Here is a 17,500-nt window from a genome sequence, read left to right on the forward strand (position 1 = left end):
AACGTCCAGCATTCCCCCAAACACCGAACAGGCTCCTGGGTGGAAAGGGCAGCACCCCGGGGAGTGGAGATAATAGGAGTCCCAGACTTACTCCTGTCCAGTCTCAATTCCGGTGTTGCCCCCGAAGCCCCCTCGTTCACTGCAAAATGAGGGGACTGAGCAAAACAAGGGGACTGAGTCCGTGCATACAGACGAATTTAACCCTGTGACTGTACTTACGCTTCACATATGTAACCCAACAAGGTACATTTAATGTACTATTAAGTTTACTTCGTCAGAAGTCGCGTGCTCCTCCCCTTCCCCGAAGCACTGGTGGGCCTCCTTCGGCGGACATGGGTTGGGGTTGGTAGCAGAAGCCAGTCAACCGATTGACAAGCTAAAAAAAAAAAAAAAAAAAAAAGGCAAACACCCGCGGCTTGACCGGGTGCCACCCGCAGTCCTCTAACAGTTCCTAATTCGGGGCGGGCCCCCTCGCGGGCCAGCGCCTCCCTCCGTCCCGCGACCCAGCCACCTGTTCCCAGCAGCCAATGGGGCGCGCGGGAGGCGGAGGGGCGGGGCGACACTACTAAAGGCGAGGGGCCGGCTGCCGCGACACCTCCTGCTGGCGCGCTCTCGGGAGGCTCTGACCGACGCGGCCGAGCACCGGGAACATTCGCTCGTGGACCAGGCAGGCGCGGGGCGATGCTGCGGGTGCGGTGTCTGCGCGGCGGGAGCCGCGGCGCCGAGGCGGTGCACTACATCGGCTCTCGGGTGCGTGCGCCGCCCACCTCGGCCGGCGGCCGCGTGCGCTCCCCCTCGCCTGCCCTCGCTTTCCCCAGCCCGCACTGCTTGACAGTGGTCCTCGGGTGCCCCTTGGAAGCTCCGTTTCGAAAGCCTTTGCTGGCTGCCGGGAGCTGGGCGGTGTCCCCGGGGAAGCGGGACATGTTAGGGGGCCACACCCCGTGGGTACAGTTGCTCTCTGAGCGCCTCCGACCGCGGTGGCCGTCCATGCAGGGGGCGCCGCCCTCCCACCCGGACCGGGTTCGCTCCAAGGAGCTACCGGACCCGGGTAAAGGGGTGAGCGCGACAAGTGACATTTCTTAATACAAGGATCTAGTTATGGGATTCAGTGCCGGAGGTGGGCATAGAGATGGGAAGCCTTCAGGGAAATGCGTGTGATGTGGCTGGGCAGGAGAGGAGGCAAAGTGAGAATCTGGGAAGGAGAGGGGGCAAACTGGCCCACTCCAAGAGTAACATGGAGTCCTGAGTCGAAAAAGGAGCAACTTCAGTCAGTAGGCAGATTTTCTGCCGGATCCCCGCCCTCTTCTTGCCCCGTATGTAAGCTTGCGCCGGCAGACCCTCCAAGGATCCTAGGACTGGAATAGCCGGTCAATTTGGCTCCCTCCCCGCAACTGCTTCCAGAACAGCTGTCACTCTCCCTCTTGCTTTAGTCCCCACCCTGGCTCCTCTCCTGCCTCTTTCCTAAGGCATTTATCGGGGGGTTGGTGGGGGGCGGAGGGCTGTTAAAGTTTGCCCACTGGGTAAGGGACTCTCCCTGTTCTAGATTTTATAGGCCCTGTATTTTCAAGTCTTTTTTTTTGAAATCCTTAGTTAGTGCTCCTTTCTGGTAGTTTAAATTTGTGCTTGGGTTAATCTGTATCTTGGCCAGGATACTCTGGACTATCTGTAAAATGGAGCAGATGGCACTTGGTCACTCTCAGAATTGAAGTTTCAAAGGTGTGAAGTGTGTGAGCGATGCAAAATTTTTAGTTTGAAGCTGATTATTCTGAAAAATAATGTTCTTCCTGTATGCTTCTATATTGTAATGGGGGGAAGACTAATGGTGATGACTTTTAATACTGAAGAGGTAAGGAGGCTTCTTACTCTCGCTGGACTTAGCAGGGAGATATGGAGAAGCTTTCTGTGGTTTTCTACGAACAGGCCCATCAACTGCAGAAGCGTTGCTTAAAGCTTAATTAAAAGTTGTTTCCAGAGAACCATTCCAAGATATAAATGGGGATGGTCATGGGAACAGAATCTTCTGAGGAGCTTTAAAGAGTTATGTCAATTAACATGATAGATAAAAAAGATAATGTGTAAACAAGAAGGTAAAACTATAACCCCACTAGCCACCAAATACTAGCCAACATCTTGGTGTACATTCTCCTAAAGGGTTTTAAATGTCTATGTTATGCTGGGTTTCATTCCACCTCTACTTCCTCACCCTCCTCACCAAGTACTGTATGGGACTACGTGATAATTTTTTCTTTGTTTTTGGAAGCTTGGAAGAACCTTAACAGGATGGGTGCAGCGAACTTTCCAGAGCACCCAGGCAGCTACTGCTTCCTCCCGGAATTCCTGTGCAGCTGACGATAAGGCCACTGATCCTCTGCCCAAGGACTGCCCTGTCTCCTCTTACAATGAATGGGACCCATTAGAGGAAGTGATTGTGGGCAGAGCTGAAAACGCCTGTGTTCCACCATTCACCGTGGAGGTGAAGGTAAAGCAAGGGTGTTCACGTGTGTAAAGGGATGTTCACTCCACCTTGTGCAGGCTGGCTTCTGCTCCCATCCTCCTCTATAACTGCTTTCACAGCAGCCTACTCCAGCCCTCTGAAATCCAGCCGTGATTTTAATGACCTTACTTGAAATCTCTGCAAGTGTTTGACCCTATTTAAACAAACAACCCCTTCCTTCAGATTCTGACAGGCCTTATCTGGGGATGTAGTCCTCTCACTATGCCTCACATCTTCCTGCCTGTAATGTTGGGGTTGAACAGAATTTCACTCTGGCCCTCTTCTTCTTGCTCTTCTCACAGCTTTGGCTCTTACCTCCACTCTGGTCCAGATCTCTCTCCAGATCAACATATTAAACTCCTTGCTGGGTATTGCCGTGGGACCTCAAACCTGGCACCTCTTGAGTTCAGCTGCCAGCCACTCTGCTAAACTGGAGTCTTCATTCCTTCCTTTTTATTTTTGACATTCCTATTCACTCATGCTGAAATAGCAAAGAATCATCTCTGATTTCTCCTTCAGTCAGGTCCTCCACATCCTTTCTCTAAGATCTAACCAGTCTTTTGTCAAAAGCAACCTTGCCTCCATCCCTCTCCTGCTCCCTTTCGTCAGGATCTCATCTACTGCCTATTGCAGTTAAACCCCTCATTGGTCTCCCTCATTCGCTTTTCTCTCCAAACCACCTTCCAGCTTCTATCAGAGTGATTTTTAAAACATTATATTATAATTTGAGAGAGAGAAAGAGAGAGAGAGCAGTAGAGTGGGGCAGAGAAAGAGTATCTTAAACTGGCTCCATGCTCAGTGCAGAGCCTGATATGGGGCTTGATCCCATGACCCTGGGATCATGACCTCAGCCAAAATCAAGAGTCAGATACTCATCCGACTGAGCTGCCCAGGCACCCCTTAGAATGATTTTTTTAAACCAAAATTCAGTTACATTGCTCATCCTGCTCCTATCATTCCTCTATTTCCCAGTCTTCAACATGTTCCCTCCTCCCACACTGCCTCAGATAAAGTTCTCGTTCACAATCTGGTCCTAATCTGCCTTTCCAGGACTCCCCATTTAAGTCATTGGCTCCTCTTTGAGATGTTTAGTATGGCAGGTTAGCAGATGCCCGTTCCTACTTGGGTTCCTCTCCACTCTAACATTTCACCCTGGTTTCCAGAGGACTTTGTAAGATAACCATAGAAGCAGCCAAGCTAGACTGTTCCCAAAACAATCCTCATATCTTTGCTCTTACTCAGGACTCTTCCACTTATGTACCCTGTTCCTCTCTTGTCTGTAGTTTTTTTTTTTAACTTTTTTATTTTTTTATTTTTAGAGAGAGAAAGAGAGACAGAGTGTGAGTGGGGAAGGGGCAGAGAGAGCAGGAGACACAGAATCTGAAGCAGGCTCCTAACTGTGTGTCAGCACAGAGCCCAGTGTGGGGCTCAACCACGAACCATGAGATCGATCATGACCTGAGCCAAAGTTGGATGCTTAACCGACTGAGACAGCCAGGCGCCCCTGTTGTCTGCAGTTTAAACCTGCCCCTCTTACTACCGTGTAGTTCTGATGGTACCTTCCACAAAGCCTGCCAGGTTTCCCTGGCAACAAGTAATATCTCTCTTTTAAAAACTCCTAGTGTTCTTTGTCTGTAATATTCCTAAGGCTTGGCCTCTGTGGGTTGGTGTTCAGGTTGCATCCTTCATAAGGGAGTGCCATATACACTACAGACACAGCCTGAGCTTCTGTTAATAATGGGTTACAAATATATCTTCAACGTACTTAAATTCTTCTTGAATATTTACGTCTTTACTTATAACATGGATTAAGGAAATAAGTTCTGTTACATCATTATCATCATTCTCAGAAATGTTGCCTGCTTTGTACCAGGGCTCCAGAGGGATCAGTGCATAAGAACTTGCTTTCTATTGAGACAGGTAAGATATTCATATAGAAACAAAGATTAAAGCTAAGTATCGTATGCCAACCAACTAGCAGTTGAATTGAATGTCAGGAGAGCAACAACCAAATGCTGAATAGTTAGGAAGTCTTTTTGAAGAAAATGATTCTTCAATTAGACCTTGAAGACAGGGTACTAGAAAAGGTAATAACTTCTTCTAATTGTTATGAAACTACCTTTTGTTCTGATATTTGAAATTTGATGAACAGAATAGATTATGTATCACCCACATGTTTTAGAAAGGCATGATCTTTTTAAGTCTTTTCTTGAAAAGAAGTCCTATCCCTTAGCCATTTTAGCTGGGTGGAATTAAATTTCAAATTCAAGCAATAACTTACCGTTTTACTTGTCTATAAAACTGTTGACTTTTGTACTATGTGATCTTATGGAAACAGATATGATTCTCAGACATGAGTTTGAGTTCTCTGTCATTTGTGGGAAGTATATCAGGCTGAAGTCCGGAGACCAGGGCTGAATTATGTATTTGATTAAAAAGCTTGATACTAGTCTTGACTAATCAGTTCTTTGACCTTGCACAAGATACCACAAATTTCTTGGCCTCAATAAAGTAGTGAAGATATTAAGAGGTTTGCTATCTACCTAACAAGATTAAATATGAAGGTTAAAGGTTACATGCTAAGTATTTCAAGGGACAAAACCACACTTAGTTACTGTTGTATGGACCTGGTTTTACATTACAAAAGTACATTGAGCGTGTATGGTTGCCGACACTACTAGCATTAGCAGTATTGACTTTATTCATATATCTGGTTTTTTTCTGCTTAATGCCACAGACTGAATGAGGCATTGAGGGAAAGAATATTAAAGACATGCGTGGCCCCTAAAAGGCAAGGTCTTAAGTAAGAGAGAAAGGTGATTTGGATGTATTAGTCAGTTTGGGAACAATGAAAGATAAAATTATGTATTAAACTGTTTATAGGCAGTTAGAGCATAAGATATGTTGGAAGACATAAGGGCTAGAGAAATTTTATGGGAGTGAGGAATGTAGTTGTCAGCACAGTTTTAAAAGCTATAAAGCATTTTATTCTGTAAAATATAATTAATACTTTTCATCAAATATATAGTTTTTGTCTTGCTTTTGTCTTTTTAAAATAAAGCTCTTGAGGGACGCCTGGGTGGCTCAGTCGGTTAAGCATCCGGCTTCGGCTCAGGTCATGATCTCACGGTTCATGGGTTCAAGCCCCACGTTGGGCTCTGTGCTGACAGCTAGCTCGGAGCCTGGAGCCTGCTTCAGATTCTGTGTCTCCCTCTCTCTCTCTCTGACCCTCCCCTGCTCGCACTGTCTCTCTCTGTCTCTCAAAAATAAATAAAAAACATTAAAAAAAAGAATAAAATAAAATAAAGGTCCTCTTGAGAAAGGACCTTTTATAAAATATAAAGCCAGTCAAGGTTAATGTACCGTAGGTTTGCAGCTGGATACATAAGCAATTTCTATTGATATTTCTTAGCTTTCCAAAGACAGTATTTGAAATTCATTTGGCAAACTCCCCTGAGGGTTTTAGGCTCTGAAAGACTATAAAGTTTCTAGAAGTGCAGCCACAACTCTGCAAAGGATTATTACAAACATCCCATGCTAAGCATTTAATATAGTGTTATCTTGCAGACATTTGGTAAATGTTTGCTAACTCATTTATCAAGGTTATAAAGGAAGTGTAAATAATCTCCAAATATCTCTTAGAAAATGTAATGTGCCTTGGTCATTTGGACTTTGTCTAACCTTAGCCAGAGTATTTGTTACACAAGGAAACTCACACTTGTTCAAATAGCTGTTTTTCCCCAGGAAAGTTTGGTTTATATTTACCAAGGCAAGCTTCGTTCTGCCCAGTTACACAGAATACTTTGGAATGTGTCTGGCAGGACAACATGGCTGTGCATCTGCTGTGACCCAGTGTTACATTTTCAAAGGCTTCTTGTCCTTTCGTGGACTGTAAGAGATGTGCCTGGCATGAGAAGGAGAAAGTGGTGAATGGATGAGAAGTACCACGATGTGTCTGAGAGGAATATAAAGAGTCATCATTATCCTCTCCTTCTGGTGGCTGCTGCAAGACTTCCTAGGAGAAGAAAACAGTGGAATGCTTTTGTTTTTAAAAAGAGTAGATTGATCTTAAAAAGTGGGCAAATTAATACTGATAATTGGATACTGACAATATTTTTCACAGGCCAGAAATTGAGCCTGTTGTTTTCCTCTAGATCTTCAAAAGTAAAGTAAGTAACTAACCATTTAGACAGGGATTAGCAAACTTTCTCTGTATAAGGCCAGATAGTAAATACCTTAGGCTTTGCAGACCGTAGGTTTCTGTCACAATCACTTAACTCTCAACTCTGCCATTGTAGTGCAGAAGCAACCACAGACAGTATGTAAATGAATGTGTCTGTATTCCCATAAAACTTGTATTTACTTAAAAAAAATCTGGCCATGAACTTCAGTTGCCAACCCTTGTCTTAGAGTCTCACTGGCATGCTCCATGTTTGTTAAAGACATGTTCTTGAGATTCTTATTCCTTCTCCAGCAGGCTCGACTCCAGCCTTACTGATGTGAACTTACGTACCGAACTAACAAGAGGATGGTCTGCCTCCATATGTTTGATATTTATCAGACTGAGTTTGAAATGGAAGTAGAGGCAGAAAATCTGGAAAAGACATCATCTTTGACACTAATGAGCTAGACATCTACATACTCTATCTCATTACCCAGTTCCCTTCTTTACCATTATCAGAAACTGTCTGATCTGTTGATGGAAACCTTATGTGACATGATCAGGACTGGTAGTTTGTTAATCAGTGATCTGAGGACGTATTTTTTAAACTAAAATATACTGATGTATATCACTTTGCCAATCTTGATGAAGAGCCAAGATTTTTCTTAGCATATGGATCTTCCAATTGGACTTCTACTTCATCTATCTTGATAAATTATATCCATATACATCATCTACATTTCCCAGTGTATTTCTTTAAATTGAGAACTTTGGCACATGCAAAACAATCTGATTGAAGAATCGTTCTAAATTTTTATATTTTTAGAAACCAGTATTTTAGTTGTTATGCCTACCCTAATTCAACAGTCATTTTTTATAAATTAAGCCTTTTTAAAGCATTTAATTGTTTTTCATTCAGTTGTCTTTTAAAATGCATATGACCATTGGACACTTTCTAAATGTTAAGCTTTTTCTTCAGCTGCCAAAAGTGTGTGAATTTTTTATCAGATCACTTTCTTCTATGACAAAAGGGCTTGAAGCAGTATGAGAAACTGGATAGACTGGGGAGGGGAGAGGTGTGGTGTGGGGGGACATGTCTGCATGGAAGGATAGGAAGTACCAAAGGCGAATTCACACGGCTGCATCATTTTGCCAAGTGCTAATTCTGTTGAATGAGAAAATCAATAATGGGTTTTTAAGAGAAACAAAGAATGTGTGAGAGCATGTCCCTACTTTTAAGGGGGCAATGTCCTATTTTCCCGTAAAGTATCTTAAAGTGCTGTTTTTTAGACAGAATTTTTGGATGCATACATAGCACATGTTTTTATCTAAGTACAGATGTACTTTTGTTCTCTTATGCTCTTTTGTTTGTTCTCTTGATTTCACTGAGACTGTCTAACAGAGCACCTGGGCCTGTTTTGTTTCTGAAGCTTATAAAAATTGGTCCAAGAAGATTCCAAGTCCATCTGAGGGCAGACATGCTGTGAACAGTAGGCCATGAGATCTCAGGCAAAGAGACCAAAAGGTCTCAAAACATCAAGGAAATTTAGAATTCCTTTTTTTTTTAAATGTTTATTTACCTATCTTTGAGTGAGAGATAGAGAGAGCACAAGCAGGGTAGGGGTAGAGAGAGAGAGAGGAAGAGAGAGAATACCAAGCAGGCTCCATGCTGTCAGCGCAGAGCCCGTCGTGGTGCTAGAATTCATGAATGGTGAGATCATGACCTGAGCTGAAATCAAGAATTGGCTGCTTAACTGACTGAGCCACCCAGGTGCCCTGGAAATTTAGAATTATTCATTCAACAAATATTGAGTGTCTTCCCAGAGAGACAGTGTGCTCAGTACTGGGGATCAACACTAGACAAGACATGGTCTTAGTCTCATTGCCATTAAGTTATACAAATCATTGTTCACTGCCTATGCCCCTATCATGAGTTGTATTTTTCTCCTGTAAGTATTACACTTAATTTCTCCTGCTTCTAGGCCAACACATATGAAAAGTACTGGTCATTTTACCAGCAGCACGGAGGCCATTATTTTCCCAAAGATCATTTGAAAAAGGCTGTTGCTGAAATTGAAGAGATGTGCAATATTTTAAAAATGGAAGGAGTGACAGTGAGGAGACCTGACCCCATTGACTGGTCATTGAAGTATAAAACTCCTGATTTTGAGTCTACGGGTAAGTGATATTGGACACCTAAAACTGCTAGTGTCTTAATGTATAATTTCTTTCTTAATATGTAAGGAGAAAGCTCAGATAATTTCTCAGAGATTCCTTTCTTTTAATAATCCTTAGAAACTTCAGAGATTATTTAGGAATAGATTGGTTCTTTTTGATATGATTGAGATGTCCATATTCTAAACTCCGTTGTAAATCAGAGTCTTCTTGAAAGAAGCAGTTTCTCTAAACCTTATGGTCATTTCCTTTCATAAGAATAGTGGATTCCATTTAATTTTCCTCAAGTACAGAAGTTATGGGGGGGGCGAAACATTCCCATTTTAGTTTTAACTGACATTGCTACAATATTGTTCTTGTGCCTGAGGTTAGTGTTCTAATTTACAGATCTAGAAATGGTCCTTGGCCTGAGTTTTATCTTGTGCTGATATTCCCTGAAGAACTCTGTTTCTGTGTAGTAAGAAAAGAGCTGAAAAAAGGGTGAAAACTTGGTGGTTCTAGATCTCTGAACAAGGACCTTATTACTTCATTTCTTTTCTTTCCTTTTTTTTCTTTCTTCCTCCTCCCTTCTTCCCTCTCTTTCTTTCCTTCCTTCCTTCTTTCTTTTTCTTTTTCTTTCTTTCTGTCTTGTCTTTTCTTTCTTCCTTCCTTCACTCTAGCTTTGCCATCCCCACACAGAATGTGCTAGCAACATAGTATATATCACTCCATATATTTTTCTGCTTGCATAGAAATGTACACATCCATATACGTTTTCTGTAACTTATTTAACCAAAAACTGGGATTCTATTACATAGACTTTTCTGCCTTGCATGACTGGGGTTATTGTGGAACTTTTGGTCTGATAGGTTTATACGGTGCGATGCCTCGAGACATCCTGATAGTTGTGGGAAATGAGATTATCGAGGCTCCCATGGCATGGCGCTCCCGCTTCTTTGAATACCGGGCATACCGGTCAATTATCAAAGACTACTTCCACCGTGGTGCCAAGTGGACAACGGCTCCTAAACCAACAATGGCTGATAAGCTTTATGACACGGTAAGACCCTAACTATAGGTGAGCTTATTAGTAATTTTTTTCAACACACAGAAAATGAGAGTCTCTGATACCTTGTGTTTAGTATTCATTTCAGAAACTGAGAGTATCACCTACACTTAAAATATTATTATTTTATGATGAAAATAAGAGTAAATGATATTAGGACGATAATAGTGATTGTAATCATAGCTAACACTTATCTGGCTCTTACAGTGTGCCAGACCCTGAGCGAAGTGCCTGTACACATCCTCGTTCCTATTTATTCTTCACAAAACCCTCTGAGGGAGTAGCATCAATCACTCCCTTACAGGGAGGATAACTTGCCCACAGGCACACAGCTATTCATTGGTGGAAACAAAAGCCTGTATACTGAACTCCATTCTCTTCTTCTAGAAAAACAGTTTGGTCTATAGACCAAATTCATAGTAAAAGGAAGTATATGTCCCTTATTAGGTCATTTATTATTTGATTATTTATAGGAAGAATAAAAAAATAAAAAATTATGTTTAAAGACAGAAATAAGTAGTGAATTCATGCCACCACACCAAATCAAATTTGGTAGGGATGCATGGCATCTCATTTTATGGTTTCAGTTAGGCTCAGGACCAAATTCCTTTTCTAAAAGAACAGAATGACTTTATCCTGTTGACTTTCAATCCTGTTTACATAAATCAATGTATGGGTCATGGAATATTTCCAGAACCATTACTACCTTTGTACCACTTGCTTCTAAGTATCAGGAAAGTGCTGTCATGCCTAGCTTTTGTTTTTTATTGCCAGTTTATTTTGGTTTAGTTATCAGGGGCCTCCATCTTCCCCATGCATGTTTTAGTCTAAAACAGGTTAGTAGTATTTTGGGAAATGATGATGTTGAATTAACATTCTTAGTAATGAATGCCCCATAAATAATTTTCTTATGAACAAATTTATTGTGTGTATTCATTCTTGTTCCAAATAGAATTACCCCATCCATTCTGTAGAAGACAGACACAAATTGGCTGCTCAGGGAAAATTTGTGACGACTGAGTTCGAGCCATGCTTTGATGCTGCTGACTTCATTAGAGCTGGAAGAGATATTTTTGCACAGAGAAGCCAGGTCAATAAAAGCTGCCTCTTAAATTTCACACTTTATTATTCTCTTTATTATTTTATTATATTATCTACTTATAAATTATTATATTTATTTTGTGAAAATATTTCATCCTAAATATTTTTATTTTTTTATTTTTTAAAGTTTATTTATTTTGAAAGAGAGAGCATGAGAGTGGGGCTCAATCTCATGAACTGTGAGATCGTGACCTGAGCCGAAATCCAGAGTCAGATGCTTAACTGACTGAGCCATCCAGGTGCCCCCATCCTAAATATTTTTAGTTATCTAAATATAAACTAACTATAGGCTTATGTCTTCCTTTCATTTTCAGGTTACAAACTATCTGGGCATTGAATGGATGCGTAGGCATCTTGCTCCAGATTACAGAGTACATATCATCTCCTTTAAAGATCCCAATCCAATGCATATTGATGCCACCTTCAATATCATCGGCCCTGGTCTTGTGCTTTCCAACCCTGACCGACCGTGTCATCAGGTAAGGACGTTCTTAAGACTCTGGAAAAGCAATAATTTAGCAACCGAAGTAATGACCACTTCTATTTTAAGTATTTCCATGGCTTCTAATGGTTCTAAATAACAAATTCAGCAATGCTCAACATGATGATGATCAAATAGTGGATTGCTTATGGTGGATTCACTACAAGATATCCAACACTCACGAATGTATGTTGTAGCCATGATAATTAGCATAGTGTCATCAGACTTTGACTTTACCGCTTGCTGCTGTCAAAGCCTCAAGTTTGTGTGTCTGTGTGTTTTTACTGGACAGTGTATTATCCCCTAACTTGCATCCAAGAGTCCACAGCAGCTAACTTGCAAACAGAATGATCCCTGCTTGTCTGGGCAATGCCACGGGGCAGAGGGTGTCTTCCTCCCTCTCCAATGGGTCAGGACACCTCTGGCCAGCCCCACCCTACAGGGACGAGTAGAGCTGCTACCCTGCAGCTAGTCTGTCCCTGTCACCTGGAGCCTCTTACTTCTGCTTGCTCCCTCCTACTTCTAGTTGGGTGGTGAGTGTTATATGGTAGGTAGGCTGCAGTCCACCACTATCTTACTATGTCACTGTTCATTTCTCTCTTTTTTAAGTTTATTTATTTCGATAGACAGTGAGAGAGAGTGAGAGAGCAAGGGAGGGACAGAGAGAAAGAGGGAGAGAGAGAATCCCAGGCAGGCTCTGTACCAGCTGCGTTAAGCCTGATGCAGGGCTTAAACTTATGAACCATGAGCCAAAACCAAGAGTCAGACGTTCAACCAACTGAGCCACCCAGGTGCCCCTCACTGTTCATTTATATCACGTATGTTTACATCAATGACCAAGATTAGTTACCTCTTTCATTTTAATGTAATTTGTTGATATACTGAGTATATGACCATAGGGATAGCTAGGTTATAATATGTCATTAAGGATAATTATGGTTCTTAAGGAGTACATTCTTTTTTTTTTTTTTTTTTTGAGAGACAGAGAGAGACAGCGTGAGCCAGGGAGGGTCAGAGAGAGAGGGAGATACAGAATCTGAAACAGGCTCCAGGCTCTGAGCTAGCCGCCAGCACAGAGCCCGATGCGGGGCTCGAACCCATGAACCGCGAGATCATGACCTGAGCTGAAGTTGGACGCTTAACTGACCGAGCCACCCAGGCACCCCAAGGAGTACATTCTTAACATCTGTCTTCATGCCATGGTCATAGACATGTGATGGACTACAAAATGGATGCAGTATGGGTTTACCCTAGTCACATTTTTGTTTTCTTATAACTAAAGAGTTAGGAAATATTTTCATTTTCTATAATGAGATTTTATCAAGGGAAGTATCTTCCATATTTTAAGATCTCTGACACCTGAATAAAGCATGAGAATATTTTTAAAAGCTTTACCTTTTCTGTTACTTTTTCTATTTTTACCTTTAACCTGGCAATACGGGGATTTTATGCACATTTTTAGTTGGGCTTCAGGCAAAATCATTTCAAATGTGTGAAAATTTAATTTCTTTATTTTTGCACTTGAAAAGACAGCATCTCAAAAAGAATTATTAATCATAAATGCTATCAGAGATTAAGAATGATAAGAATAGCATATGTAGTTTAAGCCTCTTTGGGGTTTGTTTTTTGGTCTTACAGATTGATCTTTTCAAGAAAGCAGGATGGACCATAGTTACTCCTCCAATACCTGTCATCCCAGATGGTATGTTTACTGTCATATACTCACTAACATGAGGACTTCAGTGACTGAGGGCCTGTCATCCATAGACAGCAGCCCAAATGTTAGCACTTTAGTGAAAATGTTTCCCCAGGAAGGAGCAAACTAGCACTTGGGCCTATAGGAACCAGAACAAGGCTGGGATTCATGTTTTCAACTTCTCCTTCCATAGAAAATGAAAGCAAGATGATGGGAAAAATCAGTATAAAACATGACTTAAAGCAAGAATGACTTTTTAAAGAAAACAGTGTGAAATCCAAATGTGCAATGGGTTGAATCATAATACTTATAGATAAATTGTCTCAAGATTTTTTACAATGGAGTGTTACATGGCAATGAGAAAGAATGAAATCTGGCCATTTGTAGCAAAGTGGATGGACCTCGAGGGTGTCATGTTAAGCGAAATAAGTCAGGCAGAGAAGGACAGATACCATATGTTTTCACTCATAGGTCTAACAGGAGAAACCTAACAAGGGACCAAGGGAAGGGGAAGGGGAGAGAAAAGAAAGTTAGGGAGAGGGAGGGAGGCAAATCATGAGAGACTATTGAATACTGAGAATGAACTGAGGGTTGAACGGGGAGGGGGAAGGGGGAAAGGGGGTGACAGTCATGGAGGGGCATTTGTGGGGAGAAGCACTGGGTGTTATATGGAAACCAATTTGACAATAAACTGTTTTTAAAAAGATTAAAATAAAACTTCTCAGGGAAAGTGAACTACTGAAAGAATGGAGTTCACTTTCATATTCTTCACTTGAGAATCCTTGCTTTAAACAAAAATGGTAGCGGACACGATTTAACAATTGTTGCTCTTTTTAGATCACCCACTCTGGATGTCATCCAAATGGCTTTCCATGAATGTCTTAATGCTAGATGAAAAACGTGTCATGGTGGATGCCAATGAAGTCCCGATTCAAAAGATGTTTGAAAAGCTGGGTATGTATAGTAAATGAAACATGTTGTCATACATGAAAGTGTTAAACCAGAAGAACTGAAGAAATTACATGCTAGGTCTGATTCAATTTCTGTTCCCTTTAGAGGTATCAAGTTATTATTTCTTAGATGCACAGTACTTTTAACAATAAGAATCTCAAAAAATTGGAGCTGCGTTCTAGTCTTCTCAGACACCCCCTTAGCAATAAGCTTATCGATCTTCTGTGACTTATCTTAACCTCCTGCTGTCCATGTGTGAAGAATTACCCCCTTTGAGATGAGCATATAGATTATGAAGTCCTTCCACAAGTAAGAAATTGAATTATTGAGGATCCTTTAAAAGTAATTTAATTGTCATTACATATTTTTGAAGGAGTTATAAGGGTACAGATACAGAAGTGATTCATGTGTATGGTAAGCACAGTGAACAAAGTAATGACATGCAATAAAGGGTATCAGTAAATCATTTGGCTTTTTTTAAAAGAAATTATTGACGCTTTACTTTATTCTTATTATTTATTTATTTATTTGGCGGGAGAGGGGCAGAGAGAGGAAGAGAGAGAATCCTAAGCCGGCTCTGCACTGCCAGCACAGAGCCTGATGGGGGGCCTGATCCCATGAACCATGAGATCATGACCTGAGCTGAAATCAGGAGTCAGATGCTTCACTGATTATACCACCCAGGTGCCCCTTTGAACTAAGAAGTAGTTTTTACTTGGGTGGGAGTTTGCCTATCCTGATATTCAAAATTTAAAACAGTTATTCTAACACTATTGAGAAAAATGTTGAAAGAAAGGATGTTCATGTGGCTATGACAGAGTAATAAGTTATGTGTGTTTATCCTCTTCACACACTTGATGTATCCTAAGTGTCTGGTAAAGCCAGGCAGTATACACTTGTTGAAAGTATATATTTCAGGTGTACTACTCAGAAGAAAGTATTTGCCACTTTGACACATTCCTCTTTAATGTGGTGTCTGTTTAAAAGGATTGGCCTGTCAACTGTAGATGGAGCCCAATCAAATGGTTTGACCTCTCATGCGATGCCCCTCTTTTTATGGCTTTCATTCAACAGCTTAACTTCTTGGGTTCAGTTTCTTGGTCCATTAAGATCTGATTTTTTTCTCAAGGTAACATACTATCAAGAACCAAATACATAATTTATCATTTTATTTTATAATTTTAGACACAGGGAATTTGTTAAACCAAACTTATCAACAACTAACTGAATCCTCTCCAATTCAGGATGAAAATGGCTCTAGTCATCTAAATAAGACAGATATGTCTGTCTATCCGGAAACATACTAGTGTTTAAAAGCCCACTCCTTATCCCAAGCCCACTCCTTACACCTTCCAAACCCTATTCCTACTCTCCAAAGCCCTGCCCAGTCTCACTTTCTTAGGAAAGTCTTTTCTGATGGCTCCTGCTGCCTTCCCTCCCTGACTATACCAGTGGACCTTTTAGTGACTCTATAGCTATCTATCACCTCAAAATAATGAGTTTCTTGAGGGAGGAAAATAGACTCTCTTTTTAAAACCGTATTACTGAACACAACAGATTTCTTTCTAAATACCATCGGTTGACTAGGCCATGCACATCATAACCACATCAGTAAAAACGGTGCCAGATTAAACTAATTGTCTGAATGGATTTGGTACCTGTATGACCATACAACCCAGCATACTAAAATACAAGCTCTGTTCCATTATTTTCTTATGGCGGCCTCATAAAATTAATCCTGTCAGTTACATCCACTCTTCCAACCTGTTGACTTGTGAATTGTCAATAGAATGAAATAGACTTCACAGTCATTGCTGACTTTCTGGCGAAGATTTTACATTAGCAGTGGAATAGATTAGATGAATTATAATTGGTGACAGTACAGTTGGAAGACTGTTTGGGGGTGGGGTAGACTTAAGGATTAGAGACACAGGATTCCTACCCATCTTTAGGCTTACTTCCTACAGGAGAATCTTCATAGGAGTCCATGTGACTGACCACATGTCTCTCTTTTGATGCAGGTATCAGTACCATCAAGGTTAACATCCGTAATGCCAATTCCCTGGGAGGAGGCTTCCACTGCTGGACCTGTGATGTCCGGCGCCGAGGCACCCTGCAGTCCTACTTTGACTGACCGAGCCTGATGGCACTTGTGACTCGGCCTCAGATAAATCTAGGAAGCTTAGGGATAAGGTTCATTCTCCCACTTTAAGAAGTGCATGAACTGTAGTGCTTTAAACAATCATATCCTTAACAGGGGTCTTAAGCCTGGTTTATTTTTATTACTTTTCTTTGATATAAGGAAAATAACTTGTGCTAGGTCTTACTCTCTACTCCTAAATTTATTTACAATTTGGCTTCAAATATAAACATTCGGTGAATGTGTATCAAGACAAAAATTTGTCGTTTGAGTAACTTGGCCACTAATATTTAACCATCTACCTCTGTTTTTAACTTTCTTTCCAAAAGGCAGCTTGAAAAGTTGGTCCTAATCTTCATTATTTTTTTTCCTTTTTTCTAGACTTGTGAATGTTTTTATCACTTCTTTTTTCTAAATGAGAGAAAGACAGAATGTACACAGATCTTAAGCAGAACCAGATAATTATCTCTTTTCCTAATAAGGAGTTTTAGCAATTAAAAATTTTTCATCTTTAAAAAATAACCTAGTCTATGCAAACATTTTAAGTGAATTTTCCATAAGTGTTTTTAATATTCTTATTTTAACATTAGTGATACTTGCTACTAAAAGCATTTTCATAAAACTTACCTCATTTCAAGTGATGTAGTTTAATCTCTTTTCTCTGTCCAAATTTTACAGAAATATTTATTGCAATAGGTTATAACTATCAGTTCCAGTTCTAAATTTTGCTGTCCAGTATCTAGTAGATACACTGTATCTTTCTTAATCTAAGCTTGGTTTACAGATGTGCAAGTTATTTAAAGCACAGACTTTAAAAGCATTAAAAAAAAACTAATGGAGGTAAAACCTACATGCAATGTGAAATAATTTTAATGTTGGATTGTACATGTATTTTTATTCTAATAAACTTTTATGTTACAGAATGGATTCCATTAGAGTTTGGCATCAGTTTAATTATTTTAAGCATAAGTAAATTATAAAAATGTACCTCTAGGGACACAATTCTAATGCTCTGAAATAACATATTCATTCCTAGTAGATCATTTAAACCTAATACTTATATTCAGAAATATTTAGCAGAGTCAGATTTCATTCACTCAAAAATATCTGAGTGTCTTCTGAATATAAGAGACTAATCCTAGCCCTAGAAAAGTAAAAGTCTCTGTTCTCAACATGCTAAATGTCTTGACTCATGAGAAATCTAGGGGCTGGGGGGTGGGGGTGGGCAAGATGTACTCTGAAGTGAGTCATGGGT

At 40.6% G+C, this 17,500-nt stretch overlaps 1 protein-coding gene across 1 annotated transcript; it reads left to right on the forward strand.

The window, feature by feature from the left end:
* Positions 1-582: 582 nt before the first annotated feature.
* Positions 583-17,177, forward strand: GATM (glycine amidinotransferase). Its single transcript, XM_029931606.1, has 9 exons — positions 583-750; positions 2,261-2,479; positions 8,639-8,834; positions 9,680-9,870; positions 10,829-10,966; positions 11,292-11,456; positions 13,097-13,160; positions 13,992-14,108; positions 16,127-17,177. The coding sequence occupies exons 1-9, from the start codon at positions 682-684 to the stop codon at positions 16,237-16,239; spliced, it is 1,272 nt and encodes a 423-aa protein (XP_029787466.1). The 5' UTR covers positions 583-681; the 3' UTR covers positions 16,240-17,177.
* Positions 17,178-17,500: the final 323 nt, after the last annotated feature.

This window comes from Suricata suricatta, unplaced genomic scaffold (genome assembly GCF_006229205.1).
Source record: "Suricata suricatta isolate VVHF042 unplaced genomic scaffold, meerkat_22Aug2017_6uvM2_HiC HiC_scaffold_77, whole genome shotgun sequence".
NCBI lineage: Eukaryota > Metazoa > Chordata > Mammalia > Carnivora > Herpestidae > Suricata > Suricata suricatta.